The sequence below is a fragment of the Chelonia mydas genome, chromosome 2, assembly GCF_015237465.2.
Source record: "Chelonia mydas isolate rCheMyd1 chromosome 2, rCheMyd1.pri.v2, whole genome shotgun sequence".
Lineage (NCBI taxonomy): Eukaryota > Metazoa > Chordata > Testudines > Cheloniidae > Chelonia > Chelonia mydas.
Window position 1 is genome coordinate 179,943,446 of NC_057850.1, and position 17,759 is coordinate 179,961,204.

Genomic DNA, 17,759 nt, shown 5'->3' on the forward strand with positions numbered 1-17,759 from the left:
GTTTACCCTGGTAATGTCATTTTCAGTACAGATGCATCTGAAAAAGCTGACATCAGCCTTGAGTCTTAAACTGTATACTCAATTTTTCCTGATAGGTGAAAATAAATATCCATTTTTATAGGGCACTGTGGATACTGTGTAGTTTGTGCCTAGTAAGCATCAAAGGCAGCTACTGTTGCTGTGCAGTGTTGACGGGGGTCCAGCTCCCTCTTCCCTTTTAGTTTTTAGTTTGCTGGAAAATAATAGTTCAGAGTTCAGTTTGCAGGCAATTTGATGGGTTTATTGGGGCTAAACAAGCAAGCATATTTTGAAGCCATTTACATTGACTGGGCTATTTTTATACGCCGATAGAGTTTAACCATACTTCGAACCCCTTCACACCAGTTCGGCTTATTTGTATAGGCCAATAGAGTTTTCCTCTTCCCCTCCCACAACTACAGCTCTATACGCCGATAGAACCCCCTTCTTTTCCTAACCCCTAGCTCCACACGCCAACGGAGCTCCCTCTTCCCCTCCCTTTTCTTGGCAAACTTAATTATACTTGTACTTGTGCCTTCCCTGGCACCATCCCTTCCAATATATGAATCATAGAATCATAGAATATCAGGATTGGAAGAGACCTCAGGAGGTCATCTAGTCCAACCCCCTGCTCAAAGCAGGACCAATCCCTAACATATGGTTCTGTTCTGTTCTCGGGGGATCTTTTTAAATCTACCTTTAAACTACGGATGCTGACCTTTTTAGTGTATCCAGGAAATAGGCCTGTTTATAACAAGCATGATGCAATGACATGATCTCATAAGAATGGCCATACTGGGTCAGACCAATGTTCCATCTAGCCCAATATCTTGCCTTCTGACAGTAGCTAATACCAGGGGTTTCACATGGAATGAACAGAACATGCAATCATTGAGCGATCCATCACCCATTGTCCACTCCTAGCTTCTGGCAGTCAGGAGCTAGGGACACTCAGAGCATTGAGTTGCATCCCTGCCCATCTTGGCAAACAGCTGTTGTACCAATAAAATAAAAACCAGCAGGATCTTATTAAAGGGAAAAAGGCAAAATACCACATTTATTGTGAATACAGAAAGAATCATAGTAAGCAGTTAGTTACAGCTATAACATTCCGTTCAATCTCATATTTATTCACACAGTCATTCATATACACACACACACACACAGGTTCTGCAAGGTTGTTATCATAGTTACCAGCCTTAGAGTTGCTCATGCCAAGCCACTGGCCAGGTGGCCTGGACATGAGGAGGGAGCAGGGCCTTGTCAGATGCTCATCTGATGCTCCTGGAAGTTGGTTTGCAGAATCAGACCCCAAAGTTCTCACTTTTTAGAGTCTATTTTTATAGGAATTTCTTCCTATGCCAGTCTATGGGAATTGCTGCATCATGCTGTTGCTGAATCAATCAGCAGATGGCACATTCCTGACGGCTCCAAGATGTTATCTTGTTCTTTGGTTCTCCCATTCTTGAGGCTGTTGGGTGGATTCCAGTCTGCCCTCCGGGGGTCCTCTGGTTATTTCCACTTGACGCCTTCTTCAGCCGATGGACACTGGATTCTTAGGCTGGCACCTCCCTGATCATTCAGTTATTATCCACACCAAGCATCCATCCACATACATCCTCTATCTCTATTTTAATCACAATTGTTAATACAACAAAAGGGCGGGGAGTCTCTGGGTGCTGTTTCTGTTGTTAGAGTATTGCTTTGAGTCTCTGTGAATTGCTTTGAGAACAGACTCTGTCTTAGAATGTACTAACACAATTAGCAGCTTGCAAGTTTCACACACAGAGGGAGAGAAACAGTACCAAAAACCAAGAGACCTCTTAATTAGTAATACCCTGGAATTTAAACTATGGGGAATCAAACTCATTTGTGATTTTAATACAGAACTTCTTTAATATGATCCAACATAATCATTGATGGACCTATCCTCCATGAAATGATCTAATTCTCTTTTGAACCCCATTATGCTTTTGGCTGTCACAACATCCCCTGACAACGAGTTACACAGGTTGACTGTGAGTTGTGTGAAGGAGTTCACAGTCATACAGCTTGCAATACTGCATTACCAAAGCCAGCATCTTCTCGAGCTTGCTGGATAAGCGCATAATACGATGTAAACGTGTGGACGGACGACTAGGTGGCAGCCTTGCAGATATCCTGGATCAGCACTTGGGCTAGGAAAGCTGCTGAAGAGGCTTGTGCCCTGGTTGATTGGGCAGTTACAATCGCCGGAGGGGGCACCTTGGCCTGGTTGTAGCAGTAGCAGATACACGCAGTAATCCGTATCGAGATCCTCTGGACCGACTCTGGATGATCTTTCATCCTGTCAGCCACTGCGACAAATAACTGCAGCGACTTATGAAAAGACTTGGTCCTCTCAATGTAGAAGGCTAGCACTCTTCTGACATCGAGCGAGTGCAATCTGCGCTCCTCCGCCAACTTATGAGGTTGATGAAAGAATAAAGATAAGAATATGTCCTAAGTCATATTAAAAAACGAAACAACCTTGGGTAGAAAGGCCGGATGTGGTCGAAGTTGGACCTTGTCCTTGTAAAACAGTGTGTAGGGCGGCTCCGAGGTAAGTGCCTTAAACTCGAAGACCCTGCGGGAAGATGTTATTGCCACCAAGAAAGCGACCTTCCAGGAGAGAAGGAGGAGGGATCAGGAAGCCAGAGGGTCGAAGGGTGCTCCTGTGAGTCGCGACAGCACAAGATTTAGGTCCCACAGAGGAATGGGGTCCCTGACGTGAGGGTATAGGTACGCTAGGCCCTTGAGGAACCTGACCGTCATGTTGTGGGTGAAAACTGACCTGCTCTCGAGTGGAGGATGAAAGGCTGAAATAGAGGACAAGTGGACCTTAACAGATGAAAGAGACAGACCCTGGAGTTGAAGATGCAGGAGGTAATCCAGGACTAAATGCATTGAGGGCCTCTCGGATCGAATGCCTTTATCTGAAGTCGGGCATACAAACTGTTTCCATTTGGCCAGAAAGGTTGCTCCAGTAGAGGGTTTTCTGTTGCCCCCCAGGACCTGGACACCGGCTGAGCACAGCCGCTCATCCACATTCAACCATGCAGCAGCCAGGACATCAGGTGCAACGCTGTCAGGTTCGGATGCAACAGTCTGCCATTGTTTTGAGACTATAGGTCTGGCCAGAGTGGTAGCTGTAACAAGGCAGCCACCAAGAGGTCCAGCAATGTGCCAAACAAGTGCTGGCGCAGCCAAGCCGGCACAATGAGGATTACTTTTGCTCTGTCCTGCTTGATCTTCATGAGAACTCTGTGAATTAATGACACTGGAAGGAAGGCATACACCATAGCCCCCGACCACAGGAGAAGGAAAACGTTCAACAGGGTGCCTCTGTCAGCTCCCCCGAATCGAACAGAAAGCATGGCACTTTCTGTTGTGCCTGGATGCAAACGAGTCCACCTGGGGAGTCCTCCACCTTTGGAAAATGATGCTGACTAACTCAAGATGGAGCGACCACTTGTGGCAAGACAAGATGGTCCTGCTGAGGTGATCTGCCAGAGTGTTCCTGTCCCTGGGAGGTGAGCGGCCATGAGATGAATGGCGTGCTGAACATAGAAAATTCCAGAGCCTGATGGCTTCTTGGCAAAGGGCTGAGGACCAGGCTCCACCTTGCTTTTTGATATAGAACATAGTGGCAATATTGGCCATCAGAACTTGAACCACCCTTTTATATGAGGCAGGAAATCTTAACAGGCCAGGCTTACCACTTTGAGCTCATTGACATTTATGTGTACGAAGTGATCATGACTCAACCAACGACCTTGCATGCTGAGGTCGTCCAGATGGAATTCCCACCCCAGATCCAAAGCATCGGAAACCAGGGTGACCGACGGGGTTGGGTCCACAAAGGGGACTCCCTCCAACACCAATGCAGGTCTAATCACCAAGCGAGCGACGACAGTATGTGGTCCGGAACCTTGACTAACTGGTCTATGTTGTGTTTGTTGGGGACATAGACCAATGCCAACCACGCCTGTAGGGGCCTGAGATGGAGCCATGCATGCCGAATCATGTAAGTGCAGGCCACCAAGTGGCCCAACAGCCTCAAACACATGTGAGCAGTGGTGAGAGAGTGGGTTTGCATATGTGAGATTAGGTCTGACATCACGCGGAACTGGGATTCAGGGAGGAAGGCCCTGGCCCGAGTAGAGTCAAGAACCGCTCCTATGAACTCTATGCATTACACTGGAACTAACTTTGATTTTTTCTCATTCATCAATAGACCTAGATCGCAACATATGGAGCAAACCAGCCCAAGGTGCCGCCTCACCTGATGCCAAGACCGACTCTTGATCAGCCAGTTGTTGAGGTACGGGTAAATTTGAACACCCCGACACCTCAGGTAAGCATCCACTGGTGCCATGCACTTTGTGAACACTCTCGGGGCTGACGAGAGATCAAAGAGCAGCGCCGTGAATTGGAAATGGCACTGGCCAAACACAAAACAGGAACCAGCTGCGTCCTGGGAAAATGGAAAAATGCATCATTCAAATTGAGGGCAGCGTTCCAGTCTCCTGGAACATGCAAAACTTCAAGTTCTTGAAATGCTCGTTGAGGCAACGCAGGTCCAGGATGGGTCTTAAGCCCCCTTTTGCTTTCGGGATTAGGAAATACCAGGAGTAGAATCCTTTTCCCTTCATATCCCGAGGGACCTCCTCCACCATGCGAAGCCTTAGGAGGTTTTCCACCTCCTGAGCAAATTGCACGTGAGAAGGGTCCCTGAAGAGGGAGGGGAAAGGCAGGGGCAGTTGAGAACTGTAGGGTGTAGCCCAAGGATATTGTGTTGAGCACCCAACGGTCTGATGTCACTTACAACCATGCCAATTGGAAGGGGAGTAGGCGGTTGAGGAAAGAACAGGAGGGTGGATCCAGGTACTTGACTGGGGCACTGTCCCCAGTCACACCTTCAAAACACTGTCTCTGGCATCCGTGGTGTTTCAAAGGGCAAGGTTGAGCCGGTGAGCAAGAAGACGAAGGGCAGCGGCGCTTAAACCCTTTGCCTTTGCGCTTTCTCCTGTAGGACACCTGCTGGGAAGATCCCCAGGACCGAGATAGAGGAGGAGGAGGCCAGAACTGCTTTCTGGCCTACTGTGTAGTGTGGAGGCCCAGCGACTGCAGGCTTTCAGGCCATACAGCCTTGCGTCAGTGAGCTCAAAGAGCCCCGCGCGCCCTCAGACGGGAGGTCCTGGATTGTGGCCTGCATCTATTGGGATAACCCAAAGACTGTAGCCAAGAGCTGCACCTCAAGGCCACTACCGAGGCAACCACCCTGGTGGCTGAGTCTGTAGTGTCCCAGGCCATCTGGAGGGCACCCTTCACCACCGCTTTGCCCTCCTCCAGGATCATGGCAAACTTGAGGGCCAGTTCCTGTGGAAGGGCCTCCCTGAACTTCACAAGGGAGTCCCATAAATTAAAATTGTACCTGCCCAACAGGATTTGGTGGTTGGATACCCGGAATTGTAGGCTGGCCATCGACTAAACCTTTCTGCCAAAGAGATCTAGTTGTTTGGCATCTTTATTTTTTGATGTTCCACTCACCTGGCCCTGCCTGGCCCTCTCGTTAACTGTGGACATGACCAACAACTCCGCTGGTGGGTGCATATAGAGATCTTCAAACCCCTTTGCAGGGACGAAATACTTCTTTTCCACTCTTTTGAACGTGGGTGGAATTGAAGATGGAGTCTGACACAGTGTTTTAACAATCTTTAGGACCCCTGGATGGACAGGTAGTGCAATGTGGACTGGGGTGGAGGACAATATGACATTGAACAAGTCGTCTGATTGTTCCTCCAGCTCTTTGATTTCAAGGTTCAAGTTGGTAACCTCCTTTTAAGGAGAGCCTGGTGCTCCTTAAAGTCGTTGGGGGGACTGCCAGACCAGGAGGGCCCGGCCACCGTTTCATCTGTCAACGAAGATGATGAGGGCAACACGGGGGAAGGAGGATTCCCCCTACCTTTCTGGAGACAGGTCTTTGGGCGTTTGCACCTGTTGAGTTGTCCCCACAGTGGATTCCTCACCGTGTTCTGAACCTGGTGCTGGCGGTTTGTTCGAGGCGGCCACAGAGGAGCGATGAGAATATAGAACTGGCATCACCGGTACACCCCCCGCCCCGAAGGCTTCCAAAACAGCCATTGAGCAGGCTACTGTCCCTGCTGCCACGCCGCCGGTGTCATGCTGGTCTCATGGGCTGACAGGGATTTGTACCCCACTTGGCAAAGGGCTGAACCCCGGCTCCAACTCAGACCAGTCCCCTTCCAGTGACAACGGTGGGGCTGTGGAGGCCTGCATGTGCCAACTAACTCTTGCCAGAGACCAATGTCTAGAGGGCGGGGATTGCCGCCTGTTCCTCAAGTGGTACCGAGGCAGCAGAGATCGGTGCCGCAATGGTGAGTAGTCCCACAACGGTGGTGATCGGCACCTACGAGACCTCCTGGGTGATAGATCTGCACCAAGGTGTTCTTAGGTAGGAGGCTGGTTGTTATCAGGAGTGTGGGGACTAGTGCCTTGATTCCGGTGATCCATACCTCATGGAAGGAGAGTGCAGTGCCGGAAACCTATGCCATATAGCTAGTGACCAGGGTTATGGGACCGGTGTCCTAGGCTATGGGGACAGGGATGAATGCCTGCAATCCAGGGACCAATGGTACTCCCCTGCCCTTTGGCGAGGTCCCATGACCGGCTTGCCCTTGGGCTGCAGGGCCTTAGCCATTTCCGGCACCTGGCACAACATTTGCAGTACTGTTAGGACCACCAGGTCTTTGGCCGCTTGGGCCGTCCCAGACAACGAAGGTCGCTATGGAAGCCAGGATATCCCCTACCACTCCCAGGAGTCAGAAGCAGATCCTTGGCTGGGCTAGGGGGTCCGATCTTAATGGTACTCCCTTGTAGCTCTGGGGCGGGCATGTGGCCTGAACTGGGTCCTTTGCCCAAAGTCCCCTTCCCCTCTTTGGACGGTGCCAGGGAGCCTTTTTTCTTCGGCTGCTTCTTGGGCACTGGCAAGGGGGGGGGCAGTGCCAGTAGGATCCTGGTGCCGGCGGGGTGCTCTGCACCAATGCTGAGGTTCTACGAGCAGAATCCAGTCAGGAAGGCTGCGACACTGGGCACAGCACAGCCTCCATCAGGAGGGAGGGTTCCCCCTTCCTTTCTGGAGATGGCTCTTTGGGCGTTTGTGCCTGTTGAGTTGTCCCCACGGTGGATTCCTCAGTTCCGAGCCCAGTGCTGGCGGTTTGTCCGAGTTGGCCACAGGGAGTATGGAACTGGTATCATCGGTACCCCACAAGGCTTCCAAGACAGCTCTCAGGAGGGTTCTCAAGCGGATGTCCCTCTCCTTTTGGGTTCTGGGATGAAAGTTTTTACAAATCCTGCACTTATCTTTTATATGGGATTCCCCCAAGCACTTCGACAGCTGCTGTGAGGGTCACTGATAGGCATCGGCCTGTTGCATGACAATCACAGCTTAAGCCTGGGGAACGGGGCATGCTCCACTCCAGAGCGAAGTCCCAGGCAGGTCTCTAACCACTAAACTAACAACTACTTACAATTCTAATCACTTACTTAAAATGCTAATTAAGTACCTAAAACTAAACAGAAAGGGAACAACAATCGGCTGTTAAGAACCACTAACTCTTTTGCTATGCAAGACCAGGCACTCCAACCAACTGTCACAGGTGGTAAGAAGGAAGTGAGAGAGCGAAGGACCGGTGGCACATAATATACCGACGCATGGGCACAGAACTCCAGGGGGCATCACAGCTGACCCTATTGATACCATTAAGCCTTTGTTTTAATCAACTTTTCCTTATACTGTAAGACCGATGTCTCTATTTATAGTTCAGACACAGCTTTTAAAGAGTACAGAGCTCCACATTACAATGCCCTAAAATAATGTTTTTGCTTACTCATAAAATTAATGTATACTGTAACATTAAACCTCAATATGTACAGTAACTACAGCTTTAACATCTAAAGTTCCAAAAGCTCTAACAATATATTTGAGAAAAGGATTTAATACTCCATCTGGTCAGTCCATCTTATGACCAAGTACAGAGTATCAGAAATGCTGTATATATATATATATATATATATATATATATGAAATGAATGCAGTATCAGTTCTACACACAATGGAAACCCACTAAGTTAAGCAGATCAAAGCTGAAGTGCAGCTGTAGTCTGAAAGCTGAGCACAAAAGGCATTATAATAGGTTCCATCTCCACTGACTTTTAATGGCTTTTCAAATTTGTTCAGTTCACAAGTAAAAACACACTGGAATACAACTAAAAAGCAATACTTAATCCAACTTCAGACAGGTCAGAAAAACTGAGCGGCAAAAATTAGGTATACTTGATTTCCTACTGCTCAAAGGTAGTGATTTTAGAAAAGAACCTCAAATATATTTCAAACTAAAAAATTTAGACGTTTCCAACAGGAGTACTGGAACAATTTTTATAGTGGGGGTGCTGAGAGTTATTGAACCAAACTGTAAACCCTGAATACAACGGAAACCACTTCAAGTCAGAGGGTGCAGCAGCACCCCCAGCTCCAGTACCTATGGCCTCCAGTGATATTGGTTGGGAAGCTCATGGGAGTGTTTCCAAGAGGGAGTGTTGCCTCTAGAAGAAAAAGGATTCAAAGGAACACATTAAGGCAGAAATAAAAAACTGAAAATTCCCACAAATGCTTTCTAAAAATATAGTCATGGAACTTATTATTAGAGGCCATCCATTTAAGTGTTACTTTTCAAAAAGGCATAGGGTGTGATCCTGTGCTGTGCCTCTAAGAGGAGCAGCCCAGAACTCACAGCCCAAGGGTAGAGGAGCTAAGGTGACTTCAAACCACCTTTGTGTCCTCACGATCCTGGGCTGTGGTGAGGGCTGGAAAGGCCCACAGTGTAAATTTGATAACCCTGAGGGCCTGTAAATTTACAGCAGTCTCCCTGGGCAGTGCTATGAGCCTACTGTGGCTCACAGAACAGCTACAGCAAGCCTGTAATTTCCACAACATTGCATGTTTCAACTAATTTTATTCTTAACTTGGATGATAAGATTTTTGCCAAAGTTCCAGCTACGAGGATAGAACCTATCTTACCTAGATTGGTGAACAAAGATCAGACCTGTTCTTTTCAAGGCATCAACTGGCACACAATATAAGAGGTCGGCCGGAATGATCCATTGAGCTCAGTTGAAGGTCCCTAATATGAAGAAAAGTCTTTAATCAAGTTGTTGAATTACTTAAAGGGGGCAATTCAAAGCATAAATCTGGGGGATATAATGCACCAGACGAAGTTACTACACAGCACTCCACAGGCAAGGTTATAGTTTGGGCACTAAAACAAATTAATTGTTTTGCACAGTGGAACTGAGCAAGAGTATCCTTTGTCACTTCTTTTTGCTGTATTGACAGAACTCTTTGCACGGATAACTAGGAACAAGAGTGGCATTCCTGGCACATAAACTAGAGGCTCGGAGAATAAATTAGCTTTATATGCTAATAATGTTTTATTGGAGACATCTGAAACCTCAGTTTTGATACCTGCTGTTAAGCAGAAATTGTGGAGTTTTAAGGTGGTTTCCAGTTTCAAGGTAAATTATTAAGGCTCCAAAGTGATGGAACTAGGCCTTGACCAGTGAACTCAAAGATTCTTAAGTTTAAATTTAAATGGGCAAAGTAAAACATAAAACACCTAAATATAGAGCTTATGTACCTGGCAGTGATCTATTTGATATCAATTTTTCTACCCCTTATAATACAGTTTAAAAGTATCTCATCGACTGTAACTTTCTCTCCAGTATTTGTAGGATCATAGCAATCAAAATGTTTACAGCTAGATACCTAGAAATCCTGTCACCTATGGTCTGTTTTCTCTTTCACCCAAAATTCCCATAAAAATACTCTGAGAGTTTCCCTCCATAGTAATACAAAATTGGTGAAAAAATATGCTCGCAGTTACCTCATCTACGCTGAATATGTGTTGCCATTAAAAAAAAGGTGATGTTTCAGTGGTATCTTCTTGCTCTCAAATAAAAAATAACATATATTAAAGTTCCTATGATGCCTGTTAGAAACTGCATGAGAAAATATACCTTTCTCCATACCTGGTGGGAAGGTTCAAAGATGGCCAATTTCTCGTGTATCTTAGATTAAGCTTCTGAAACCACTTGATCTAGACTGCCCAACTAGTTCTCTTTCAAACTCCGGTAGGAAAAGAGCTGACCTACTGAAAAACTACTCCAGACTAATTTCTTATCTTCTGGTTGGGGAAAGATTATCTTTAACTGAATACTGGAAAAAAAAGGAAACAGCCACCTAATATTAATTGAGTTAAAAGAGTCTGAGACACATGGAGAAACTCAGATATGAAAATAACTAGGATTTTTTTAAAAATCAGGCTTCTGTTAGACTATGAATAAAATAATTTCTCAAACATCCATGAGGACAAATACAAATGCTTCACTTTATTAGGATATATATATTAGGGCTGTCCAGCAATAAAAAAAATTAACCATAATTAATAGTGCTGTTAAACAATAATAGAATACCATTTATTTATATATTTTTGGATGTTTTCTACATTTTCAAATATATTGATTTCAATATCAGAATACAAAGCGTACAGTGCTCACTTTATATTTACTTTTGATTACAAATATTTGCATTGTAAAAAACAAAAGAAATAGTATTTTTCAATTCACCTAATACAAGTATAATAGTGCAATCTCTTTATCATGAAAGTTGAACTTACAAATGTAGAATTATGTACAAAAAAACCCTGCATTCAAAAATAAAACAATGTAAAACTTCAGAGCCTACAAGTCCAATCAGTCCTACTTCTTGTTCAGCCAATCGCTCAGTGACACACAAGTTTGTTTACATTTTCAGAAGATAATGCTGCCTACTTCTTGTTTACAATGTCACCTGAAGGTGAGAATAGGCATTTGCATGGCACTGTTGTAGCCGGCATCACAAGGTATTTACATGCCAGATGCACTAAAGATTCATATGTCCCTTGATGCTTCAACCACCATTCCAGGGGACATGAGTCCATACTGATGATGGGTTCTGCTCAATAAAAATCCAAAGTAGTGCAGATAGGCGCATGTTCATTTTCATCATCTGAGTTAAATGCCACCAGAAGAAAGTTGATTTTCTTTTTTGGTGGTCCAGGTTCTGTAGTTTCCACATCAGAGTATTGCTCTTTTCAGACTTCTGAAAGCATGCTCCACACCCCGTCTAGATCAGATTTTGGAAGGCACTTCAGATTCTTAAATCTTGGGTTGAGTGCTGTAACTATCTTTAGAAACCTCACATTGGTACCTTCTTTGCGTTTTGTCAAATCTGCAGTGAAAGTGTTCTTAAAACGAACATGTGCTGGGTCATCATCCGAGACTGCTATAACATGAAATATATGGCAGAATGCAGGTAAAACAGAACAGGAGACATACAATTCTCCACCAAGGAGTTCAGTCACAAATTTAATTAACGCATTCTTTTTTTAATGAGTGTCATCAGCATGGAAGCATGCCCTCTGGAACAATGGCAGAAGCATGAAGAGGCATATGAATCTTTAGCGTATCTGGAACGTAAATATCTTGCAAAGCCAGCTGTAACAATGCCAGGCGAATGCCTGTTCTCACTTTCAGGTGACACTGTAATTAAGAAGTGGGCAGCATTATCTCCCGTAAATGTAAACAAACTTGTTTCTCTTAGCGATTGGCTGAACAAGAAGTAGGACTGAGTGGACTTGTAGGCTCTAAAGTTTTATATTGTTTTGGTTTTGAGTGGAGTTCTGTAACAAAAAACCCTACATTTGTAAGTTGCACTTTCATGATAAAGAGACTGCACTACAGTACTTGTATGAAATGAATTGAAAAATACTATTTATTTTGTTTATCATTTTTACTGTGCAAATGTTTGTAATAAAAAATAATATAAAGTGAGCACTGTACACTTTGTATTCTGTGTTGTAACTGAAATCAATATATTTGAAAATACAGAAAAACATCCAAAAATATTTAATAAATTTCAATGGATATTATATTGTTTAACAGTGCAATTAATTGCGATTAATTTTTTTATCGTGATTAATTTTTTTGAGTCAATCGCATGAGTTAACTGTGATTAATCGACAGCCCTAATATATATACACATACACATATGTTATGCAGACAACACTACACAGGATCGTTTCAGGGGACAAGACAAGATGTCACGTTTATTATAACAACACAATTTAAGACCAATAACTAATATCTAATACCTATGTATATATACACACACCCCCCCCAAATGTTCTGCAGCTGCTGTATAGTTACCAGTCCTAAATGTAGCTTGAGTTCGTGGCTTGGGTTCGTAGCTTGTGGCTGCTAACTGGCCAGGAAAGCCAGGCACAAGGAAGAACTGGGTCTCTGTTGGGCATGCACTGATGCCCTTCCATGTTGGCAGCAGAATGTTACCCTCCAAAGTCTTCCATCTCACCCATCCTTTTTTGTAGGCTTTAGTTTGAATCCAGAGCCTATAGGTCTTGCTGTGTCATGCTGCCTCTGGGTTCGGTGTGATTGATCACCCGTCAGTTGCAGACATGACTTTCAGCCTAGGACCTGGCTTTGATGTTTCTTCAATTGTACTTTTATTCTTTTCTTTTTAGCCTGGACTCTTCTTGCTTTGTCAGGGCTGTTGTCTGCATCTTCAGCCGTTGGTGTTTACACTTTATTTCATCAGGAAAGGCTGGGGCTTGAGGTTGATTCCATCAACCATACATACTTCATTCACACATCTAAACTAAACTAATAAGATTACAGCAGGGTTTAGCAAAAATGAAGTGAGCATTTTAAAATGGAGTTTGGGACAAGTTAAAATGGAGTTTGAGTTACAATATGGACAAGTGTAAGGAATGGCAAACAGGGAACAGAAGTTCCAATATAGACAAGTATAATAAATGACAAACAGTGAACAGAAGTTACAATGTTGAAACAGTGCAAGTTTCAGTGATTTAAGCAGCAATTGGATTGAAAGTGAAACTCTATTAGCCAGTTATTGGGGTAACCGGTTTTATGAATTAATGTTGTTTCACTCATAAAACTTTGCTTATGAAGTTACATTAATAAAGTGAACAATTAAAAACAATTTCATTGATCATTTCTACACATACACCCATGCATATACACATTTCTCCTGTTAAGTTAGTAGATTCCACATTTGTGTTTGATTTCTCTTGTTTTCATCCCTATCTGTTACATTTTATAAATCTGTATTGTGTCTCCCATTCTGCTCCAGCACGTTCTTTCTTAAAAAAACTAAAAATAAAAGGAATAAAAAGCTTCTCACTTGCTTAAATGACCAAAAAAAGCTTATACTGCTTTTTATTCCTGTTAGGCCTGTAGAGCCAACTAAGATAAGAAAGTGAGCTGCATCATCAACAGAATTGTAGAGTAGGGTCTGCTTTACCCCACAGAACCTTTACCATCAGTGATTAAAAAAAACCCAGGTTGATTCATGGAGCCCAGGTAGAATTTTCAAGGCTGGCAGTTAGAAAAAAAACTTTACTTGTTAACTGAGCATATTTAACCAAAATAACGGAAAATAAATATAGGCTTCTGAGTAGCAGCCGTGTTAGTCTGTATCTGCAAAAAGAAAAGGAGTACTTGTGGCACCTTAGAGACTAACCAATTTATTTGAGCATAAGCTTTCGTGAGCTACAGCTCACTTCATCGGATGCATTCAGTGGAAAATAAATATGGATCTCTACAATTTCAGTTCTACTTTTCAGAATAGAAAGACATAGGATTAAACATAGGATTTTGAGTAAATCAATGTTTTTTCAATACCTAATGTATCAGCTTGTCATTTACGTATATTCCTTTTTATTCATTTTGATTTCTGTTTTAATATCAAGATTTGTTAGTACCGTGCGTGAAGCGTTTTTACAATAAGAATTAACAACAACAACAAAAAAGGACATGAATTGCTAAGCACTAATTGATCAACTTGCAACTGAAAATAAGACCAACACAGACAAGCTCCGTATAAAGGTGGCAGGAATTCCAGCATGGAGACAATTCATAGATTTTTGCATTAGAAAATCTGTTCTCTTATAAAAAAAATTAAATAGAGGGTCTAAACTAAGACAGATGATAGGGTTCAACAGCAATGGAGAAAATCTGCAAAAGAAATTGACCTGGAATTCTTGTTCTTTACATTATGTTCCTACTTTGACCCAATCCTGACTAATCAGAAGCTCACTAGCTAAACTGTAGATAATCACTCCTACTGGCAGGTCAGATAATCACTCTTGCTGGCAGTCCACCTGAGGCCAAGTATGGTGTCCTTCAGAGATAGATGAAGAACACACAGAGAACATGATGTCTTTGTTTAGTGCAGCTTTTGGTTGCATTAATTTTGTTTTTGTTTTTGCTAGATTTCCTCAGAGTAACACTACCAGTTTATTTGTGGCCAGTGGTCTGCTCTGGTTTCCAGCTGCCAGTTAACTTTCTATGATGTTTCAGTTAAAAACAACTCAAATGGTACAGGATCACACCTTTGAAGTTAATGAGTTTTATCACTAACTTCAGTGGGAGCAGACTGAATCCCAAGGGAACAGAATAGGCAAGTGAGGATTATGTAAGCAGGAACCAGTATCTTTTGCAAATAATCACCATGGGTATAAATTTATTTTTATTCCAAAAAAGGTGAGAGACAATGGATCATTGCTTTTTAGCAACTGATAAGCTACAGAAGTTTCTCCATAGCCATTTGGCATTATTTACATATTATGTATTAATAAGAGTTTATCTGAAATATGTACATTTGACCCAAAAAAAATGATGGGATGGCAATGGAAGGGAAAAGAGTAATGAGCTTTTAAAAAAAAGCTATAAAACCTCATATCAAAAAAAGTTAATTATGTGAATTGTCTTCATCAGGACAAGTGAGAGAAAAGTCTGAAAAGTCAATATTTGTCATGCTATTTAAAAGCCGTTTAATTTACTCTACAATGTTACACAGTAAACAGGGCTTCAATAAAACTGAGTGAAAAAATCTGGGAAATATTAGTGCATTTGGGAACTAAAACAAAATACATTCTCACTGACCACACAAGATTGAGGAAGGAGTGGTTAAGAGACTAGCATTTTACCACTTTCGAAGACTCTCAATATATGGATTAACAGATAAAAAAGCACATCATACGAAACAATATGTAGTGCCTGAATTTCATAGATAAACCAATCATATTCCGAGAAGCATCCCATATGCCAATGTGACTAAAGTGATATTTTCAGCTATGCATTTTGTAAGATAATCTATGCACACAGTCTTTCAGCATTGTAAGTATTAGACAAGTAAGTTTCAGACCACGCATACAGTTATATTTATCATAGCGGTTTGTGGTAATTTAAAAATGTTTAAAATAGGTGTTTGACATCTAGACTATCCTACAATGTTCCTACAAAGATGATTTACTTGTCAACCACTTATGCTGTTTCATTTTCCTACTTCAATAGACTCAAATAAAACAAGACACTGTTTCATGTTCTGGTTTGAATGGTGAACAGAGCTATGGGAATGCTGAAATCCCAACAAAGCCATTTTTAATTCTTGTGAAAAGACTCGTTATGTTTTAGAATATATATACATGCATAAAACCAAATCACAAAAAGACCTTACCTAACAGTGTGGTCTATATGGCTTGTCTACACAGTTTTTGGACTGATTTAACAACTATCAGTTCTAAACACATGTAAAGTTGGTTCAATTCCCCAGTGAGAGTACAGTTATACCAGCATAAAAGGTGCTTATATCACTAAATAGTATTTCCATTAAATGGATACAAAAATTATGTAAAGACCAGGCTTAAGATAACAGCTTAAAATGCTTTTCCTGCATTAAGAATTAAGCCAGACAACGATGATAGGATGCACGTAAGTATACTAGGACTGTTAAAGATGCATCAACTTCAATTTCACTTCTCCTGTACACTGAGCCCTGGTCTACACGACGAGGTTAGGTCGAATTTAGCCATGTTAGGTCGATTTTATAAGCAATGCAACTACACAACCAACCCCGTTCCGTCAACCTAAAAGGCTCTTAAAATCGACTGCTGTACTCCTCCACGACGAGGGGAGTAGCACTAAAACCAACCTTCTTGGGCCAAATTTGGGGTAGTACAGATGCAGCGTTGTGCAATTCGACGGTATTGGCCTCTGGGAGCTATCCCAGAGTGCTCCAACATGACCACTCTGGACAGTACTTTCAACTCCGATGCACTAGCCAAGTACACAGGAAAAGCCCCGGGAACTTTTAAATTTAATTTCCTGTTTGATCAGGGTGACAAGCTCAGCAGCACAGGTGACCAGGCAGTCCCAGAATCGCAAACGAGCTCCACCATGGAGCAAACGGGAGACACTGGATCTGATTGCTGTATGGGGAGAAGATCTGTGCAGGCAGAACTCCAATCAAAAAGAAGAAATGCTAATATATATGCCAAAAACGCACAGGACATGGTGGAGAGAGGCTACACGAGGGACACACAGCAGTGCCATGTGAAAGTTAAGGAGCTCAGGCAAGCCTACTACAAGACAAAGAAGGCATACAGTCTCTCTGGGTCAAGGCCCCATATATGCCGCTTCTATGATCAGCAGCATGCTATTCTAGGGGGGACCCTACCAGTACCCCATCACTGTCTGTGGACACCTGCAAGGGAGGAGTCTCACGCAACACGGAGGAGGATTTTCTGGATGAGGAAGAGGAGGAGAATGCGCAGCAGGCAAGCGGAGAATCCATTCTCCCTGGCAGCCAGGATCTTTTCACCACCCTGGAGCCAATACCCTCCCAAGGCAGGTTCCTGGACCCTGAAGGCGGAGAAGGCACCTCTGGTGAGTGCACATTTGTAACTACACTACAGGGGTTAAAAGTAATTGTGTTTCATGTTTGATTTGCCCTGAAGAATTGGGATGCATTCACGGCCAGTACAGCTACTGGAAAAGTCTGTTAACATGCCCGGGGATGAAGCGGGAATCCTCCAGGGACATCTCCATGAAGCTCTCCTGGAAGTACTCTGAGAGCCTTTGCAGAGGTTTCTGGGGAGGGCTGCCTTATTTCATCCTCCACGGTAGGACACTTTACCACGCCAAGCCAATAGCAAGTAGTCTGGAATCATTGCAGCACAAAGCATGGCAGCGAATGGTCCTGGGTTTTGGTCACATTCATGTAACATTCGGTCTTTATCTTTCTGTGTCAGCCTCAGGAGAGTGATATCATTCATGGTCACCAGGTTGAAATAGGGGAATTTTTGTGAGGGAACAGTAAAGGACCCCGTTCATGCTGTGCTTTTTGGGCTTGGCTAAAGATCATTCTCCAGATCATCCAGGAGAATAGCCACGCGGTGGGAGGAGGGGTGTGCTGCGCTTCCAACCCGAATCCGCAGCCCCTCCTTTTAAATGGCAAACCCAATTGGCATTGCTTGCTATGGCAAAGGAGGGTGTTGCAGTTTGAAACCATTCCCATATGTTATGAAGGCGGAAGAAGCCAACCCTGCATACCCTTTGGCTTACCATGGCTGCCTGGAAACGGAATTCTGTTGCCCAGCCATGTGTGATGTGTCACCATACCGGCAGGCACTCAATATAAGAAGCAAAATGCGACCTTGTACCTAAAGCACATGTGCTGTCTGCTGTGAATTGCTTGTTTCACTGTGAAAGTCTCCCTTTTGTTC

The 17,759-nt window shown here is 43.5% G+C and overlaps 1 protein-coding gene across 24 annotated transcripts in view; it reads right to left on the reverse strand.

Annotated features, from left to right (window-relative positions):
* FBXL2 (F-box and leucine rich repeat protein 2) overlaps positions 1–17,759 on the reverse strand; it is a 176,424-nt gene that overhangs the window by 101,131 nt on the left and 57,534 nt on the right. Inside the window, exon 1 of one of the 24 annotated variants that reach the window (XM_043540727.1) lies at positions 8,601–8,650. The exons of the other annotated variants lie outside the window; for them this stretch is intronic. Coding sequence (XP_043396662.1) covers positions 8,601–8,635 — 35 coding nt within the window. The 5' untranslated portion in view covers positions 8,636–8,650. Of the gene's footprint in view, positions 1–8,600; positions 8,651–17,759 lie in introns of those variants that run through there. 24 annotated transcript variants of the gene reach the window in all.